The 6,653-nt window shown below is 38.3% G+C and overlaps 1 protein-coding gene across 1 annotated transcript in view; it reads right to left on the reverse strand.

Annotated features, from left to right (window-relative positions):
• MYO5C (myosin VC) overlaps positions 1-2,117 on the reverse strand; it is a 315,165-nt gene extending 313,048 nt beyond the window's left edge. Inside the window, exon 1 of the mRNA XM_053717482.1 lies at positions 2,012-2,117. Coding sequence (XP_053573457.1) covers positions 2,012-2,038 — 27 coding nt within the window. The 5' untranslated portion in view covers positions 2,039-2,117. The remainder of the gene's footprint in view (positions 1-2,011) is intronic.
• Between the last annotated feature and the right edge of the window lie 4,536 nt (positions 2,118-6,653).

Genomic DNA, 6,653 nt, shown 5'->3' on the forward strand with positions numbered 1-6,653 from the left:
AATGTCTGTGTATTTATGCATGTATGTGTGTGTATGTATGTATGTATGTATGTGACTGTGTGTGTATGTTTATGTTTGCTGAACCAGCAAATTACAGACCTTGCTACTACAGCATGGGGGGGAGGGGTAAACAGTGTCACTATACAGTACCACTATATACAGTACGGGGGGGCTGGACCATGTCACAGTCTACTGTAGTCACTTTATTAAGTACTGGGGCGGGTAGGGTCAGGCTAGCCATCTCACCGGCAGATAACAGACTCTGTCACTGACTCTCTATATACAGTACTGGTGGGTTAAACAGTGTCACTATATACAGTAATAGGGGGTCACACCATCTCACACACTGTGGGCACAGGGTACCTCCTTTTGCAGACATGTAATCTTATTCACATTTTTTTTTCTGTGTTAAATGTTAAAAAAAAAAGAAGATATTTATCAAATTCACTTTTTTGGGGGGGTGAGGGGGGCCCTTCTTAGATTCTTGCACCTGGGCCCTGTGGTTTCTAGTTACGCCTCTGGCGTGACAGCTTAAACCAAGTTAAAAAGACAACTATACATTCTTTGCTGTCAAATTTTTCATTTTTCTTGTCATACTATAAAAATATATATTGTAGTAGAATTTGACAATAGTCAATGTAATGTAAACTGTAAAATACTATAAATGTACAGTAAATTACAAGAAAACTGTCTTATAGAGCCCACTAACATTACATTTGTCAAAATAACAATTACAAAATGCTTACTAGTATTTATTTTGTATCCATATGTGACTCTGGTACACCACATTGCAGCACCGAGTTAAAATAAAAAACACACACAAAATCACCAGTTCCACCAGCAGAGCGTGTTGCTTGTGAATAAATATAAAACGGTTGAGCAGTTTGTCCTCAGGATAAGCCAGACATAATGAACCAGTGACTTAACGAAAGTCTAATTTTTTTTTAAAAAGGGCAGCCTGTATAATTATACTGTACCTGGCTGTGAGGTCACAGAATATTAGAGCTGCAAGTGGAGGGTTAGTATAAAGTGGCTGAGTCTCCCTGTCAAAAATAGTTTGCATGTCCAAGGCCTCCTGTTGAATCTTTAAAGGGATATGAAACCCAAATAAAAAAAAAAAATTGTGATTCAGACAGAGCATAGCATTACATTTTTTTTTTCCGATTTACTTCCATTATCAAATTTGATTTTTCCCATGATATTCTGTGTTGAAGAGCTACTTAGGTAGGCATCCGCTCTTACAAATGGATAACATTCTTCAAAACTGCTGCTATATAGTGCTCCAAAAATGGGCTCGCTCCTAACCTTACGTCTGCTTTTCAATAAGAGATTCCAAGAAAACGAAGAAAAAATTATAACAGAGGTAAATTGGAAAATTGTTTAAAATCACATGCTCTATCTAAATCATGAAAGATAATGTTTGGGTGTCATTTAAAATGTGACAGGGGTGCCACTAAGCATTTGAGAAACAATGACAACATAAAGTGATGATAACAGAATAAACAGGAATTCTGCCTAACAGGTACATTACAGGTAATAATAGTGGTGAAAATAAATTATTAATAGAGTAATGTAGATGTTAAATGATCTTTTAATATGACACTTTACCCTGTCTGAGTGTACATCGGCAGCAATGACACCTGTCCATGCATCTGTCTTTCCTGGGAGTATTAGTTCCCTATGAAATGTTTGCACAGAATAACCTGGAGGGCCATACAGAAAACCCAGTAGCTTATGCAATGACTATTCTTTGTGCAACTTCTCAAATGAATAAGAACGTGATCAGTATATGAGTTCAGCCGGGTAATGAGAGTAACTAGTTATCTCTAAACCGCCACCTACTAGGGACATTAAAAAAAAGTACTTGGAAAGTTAGCAGAGTTTGTCACTGCGGTGCATATCAGCCGGAGTGTGCACCAGCGGAACTAAAAGGGTGGCTACAGCATTGATTAAAACACCACCCCGTTATGGGACAGAGAGTAGCTAATAGATTTAAAAGATGAGGTTTTACCTGGGTGTACAGCTCAGCCAGTGCCATGCTGGTGGTGACAATGAAGGGTCTCTAGTTATTGCCGTGTGTTTGGGTTTCTGACCTGTCTTCCTTCAGTCAGAGTGCGGGAACGCGCACCTTGAGCTGACTGTTCCCTCGGGGTTGCAAAGGTGCGCGTGCACGAACTCCACCACTAACTGCCGCTCTAAGGGTAGCGCGCGGCGCCCTGCCTCTAGCCTTGGGCGGGGAAGGCGCACCCCCGGCCGCACCACTTGCTGAGGTCACTGTGCGTTGTCACCAACTCACCTGTAGTGCTGATTATTGCCACCAAACACCTGTGTAAGTGCAAATTATAAAGTTTCAAACGTATAGGAATAGTGCCATTCTAATCAATTATATTACTAGTGTTTAGTTGTTCCTAAGAAACATCAATTTATAACAAAAATAAACCTTTTATTGTCTAGCGAACGAAAGGTAATAGTACAGTGTTTAAATGTACACATATATATAAATATGTGCACATAATTGTATAAAAACCATATAACTATGCATATATTATGCTGCTCTGGTGCTCGCTACACAAGGCAAAGATCAATAGAATAGTCTTGTTAACATATTGGACGTCTGAGTGAGATGCCATTTATTTACTATGGGGGTAATAAATGAGCCCTAATTCATTTCTCCTCATCCTTACCCCGCTACTAAATGAATTCAATTTTAGAACAAGACATATTTTGGGAGACCAATTGCACTAACATATGTATGCATTTACACCAACAATCCATTTGATGACAACTTTATTTTTTCTTGGATGGTTATTTTTTAATCAGTTTTTTTTTAATAATCTTTGGTCTTTTATGATAAATCAAGCAACATACTTTTGGAGTGCAGTCATATATTTTTTTGTTTCAAGACATGTTTTGAGATTTAGTGGGATATACAAGTATCTGCTCTGGTATTTCTGTGCAGCACATAAACCCATTTAATTTTTTCTTTCATGATTCAAATAGAGCTTGTGATTTTAAACAACTTTCCAATTTACTTCTATTATCTATTTAGTTTTGTTCTCTAGATATCCTTTGTTGAAAATGATACCTAGGTAGGCCCAGGAGCTGCTGATTGGTGGCTGTACATTTGTCTCATGTTATTGGCTCCCCAATGCATTCAGCTAACTCCCAGTAGTGAACTGTTGCTTCTTCAACAAAATATACCAATGTAATGATGCAAATTAGACAATAGAAGTAAATTGGAAAGTTGTTTAAAACTGTATGCTCTATCTGAATCATGAAAGAAAAAAATATGGGTTCCATGTCCCACCATACCCTAAAATGTACATGTATGATGTTTTAGTGTGATTTACAAAACATTTAAGGTTTGTAACACACTTATGTCACTGTATTTTGTAAACTGGTTGTCATCAAAAAAGTGAAATAAAGTAAAAAAAAAACAAAAACCCAGAAGAAGCTTTTGAAGTTTAAATCAAGAATAACCGTAGTCATAGTAACACAAAAAAAACATAAAGAGATAAATAACACAATAACACAGATACAGGCACCCCAGATACACAATCACACACAAAAACACCCACAGACATCAACAGGAACCATCAAGAGGAGACGCCTCTCTATGACTGTCATCCTTCCCCCTTGGTTAGTCCAAACATGAGAATATGCACTTCACAGACTTACTGTACAAATATGGGGGGATGCTTTTCTGCACATCACTGTGGCAGATATATTGGAAACACTACCACTGTCAAGGCAACTTCATACACTTTCTGTATACTGTGAGGCCTCTTTTGCAGGGAAGGGCACACAGAGAGGACAGACAAGATCCAGTTGGAGCGCAGGCAATTCCAGGCCTCCCCCTGTAGGAATGCTTCAACTGACTGAAGTGCCAGAGGGGGCCCCTAGTAGGCGTGTGGCACAGTCTTAATTGAGAACTCTTAGACCCTAATGCCCCTATCCAATAACACAGGTAAAACCTCAAAAATGGGACAAAATACAAGTATATAATAGAGGACAGACAATGGGCAGACACTAGATGACAAGACACATGCAGACCCTAACAATAATGCTTTTTCTATATGAGCAGCACTAAGCCATGCATACTCTTTATCTACCAGGGCATGGAGCTGTTTGAAGCTGTCACAGAATGCAGAGTAGACAGCTCTGAAGAGAGTAATTTAGCAGCTTAAAGAGCCAGCCATTATGAGGAGGCAGTGAGAGGCAAGGCAGGGCTGGCCCTGCATCATACACAGATAACAATGCTGGTGACTGAGTGGGGCTAAGGCAAACAGCTCCAGCCCACAACTGTCTCTGGCCCACCTATATGACCTATGGCCAGTCTGGGCCTAAATAATCAGAAACCTCCTTTGTTGTGCTAGAGTGATTTCAATTGCATCCAAAGTGGGCGCTCCTGTATTATTATACTTTATTTATATAGCGCCAACTAATTCTGCAGCGCTGTACATGGGTACAAGTGATAAGAGTACAACAATTATACAATATTTGTAAGAGAAGACACAATTTTATCAAACAAATACAGGAGGAACTGAGGGCCCTATTCTCATGGGAATTTATAATCTAGAAGATCGCTTCTTATAGACTAGGACTGGATGCAGTCAATCAACGGCTGATACAGGAGTACTGTGAGGGAGCTTGGTTTTTGTGGGTAGTGGCATGGACATTTATTATTATTATCGGTTATTTGTAGAGCGCCAACAGATTCCGCAGCGCTATAAACAAAGGGGGAGTACAACAAAACAATTATAGGGTAGAGGGCCCTGCCAAGAGTTGCACTGTTGTAGTCAGCTCTTAAGATGGTGAGCTACAAACAGCTGGACTCTTAGGCTTACATGCTAAGGGGGTTCAAGGGGATAGCAGTGGAGGAGAGGAACTGGTATTAGGAAAGGTTAGTGTAGGTTGTATGCGTCCCTGAACAGTAGAGTCTTTAGGGAGCACTTGAAGCTTTTAAAACTAGAAGAGAGTCTTGTGGAGCGAGGCAGAGAGTTCCACAAGATGGGAGCCAGTCTGGAGAAGTCCTGTAAACGGGAGTGTGATGAGGCATTTTCAAATATTGCAATGGAGATATTATTTGCAGGTAATTTTTTTGTGCTTTTTTAAACTGTAAATGTTTAATGGCCACATTTTTTCTGTTTTTTTTACACCAGTTTATGATTTTGGGTGAAAGGCAGCATAAAGCTCCTGATTTATGTGTAGCCGTTGTTGTGTCAGGGAACCAGTTAATCTAAATGCTTCTCCATTTTCTTCTTAAAAGAAAAACACAGATCTTCTCTTTTTCTTCTGGTTCTAAGTGGGTTTCTAATTGCTAGTCTTTTGGTTCCACCGATTCCTCATTAAAGCGACAGTAAGCACCTTCTGATTGCAAGATTACAAAACATGTCTGTTGTGCTGCTATAGCCTACTCTAAATATTTTTAAAAACAAACTAACCTCTTGTTTGCTGTAATTGTTTTTCATTTACCTGAGCCCTACTGGGCTTGAAGCCACAAGTGACAAGTCTAGCTGTGTTAATACTGTTAATATAAAGTGCATTGTTTTGCAGTTCTTGCCTGTTCAGATGTAGCCTTGAGAAGTCTCTTTTTCAGTTCTGAGATTAGAAAATCCCTCAAATTACATGAAAAGTAGTTTTACTATGCATAACTAAACCTTTTATATTAATTACTCAAAGTGTTTACTGTGCCTTTAAAGGGACACTGTAGTCAGAAATATAATCGTTATATCACAAGAGTATACATGTAAATAAAGCATTTTATAATGTTGATCATATATTAAATGTGTACCGTTTTCACAATATATATCTTGTAAATATTACATTTTTCCAAACCCACTGAGTTGTCTGCCGTTACGGATTTCCAATCCGGGCTGACAACTGCAGTTAAGGATGGCAAATCCAAGACACAGTGCGCATGCGCAAGTACGCCAACTTCATTGGATACGTCACCATCCCTTTTTTTTTAATTCTTTTAGCTCTCATGTCGGCTTCAGTGCCTCAATATGCATATGTGAGAGGAAGCAAATCGTATTGCGCATGCGTTGAATGAGGCTAATGTATTTTAATTAGATGCAAGTACTCTCCATCCGATTGGAAAGTTTGTTAGCCCTTAAACAGCCCACATTTAAGGGCTGGATGACGTGATGTCAAGGGGATAAAATAAAAAATAATTTTACTGCTAAATGGAGCTTCGTTTGAGAAAATAAAAAGGTACATTACATTGGTATGATATTTGAAATGATAAATGTTTGTTCCATTTTGCACAGCAAAAAAAAAAAGTTAGTAATCCTTTAATATAGGAATCATACATTCTGATTATACTCAGAATATAGCTCTGGCCAAGTTAAAACTCTCTAAGGGAGATTATTTAAGTTCTAAAGAAAGAACATGGTATAAAATGTTTCTTACAATGATCTGTTTTAGCTGCTGCCTTTATTAAATTGTTTACAAATAATGAATTTATCTTTATTTTGTTAGTTGGAATAGCTGGCTTGGCCACTGACAAAAAAATCAATACAATCATACTGCCTATAGTTTGTATGATTATAAATGTCAGGTGGCCTAGTCTGAAAGATAAAGGAAAAGAGAAAGAGGTGAAAGAGTAACTTGGGTACTGAACACAATAATAGATAACATAACATAACATA

This window comes from Bombina bombina, chromosome 6 (genome assembly GCF_027579735.1).
Source record: "Bombina bombina isolate aBomBom1 chromosome 6, aBomBom1.pri, whole genome shotgun sequence".
NCBI classification, from domain to species: Eukaryota; Metazoa; Chordata; class Amphibia; order Anura; family Bombinatoridae; genus Bombina; species Bombina bombina.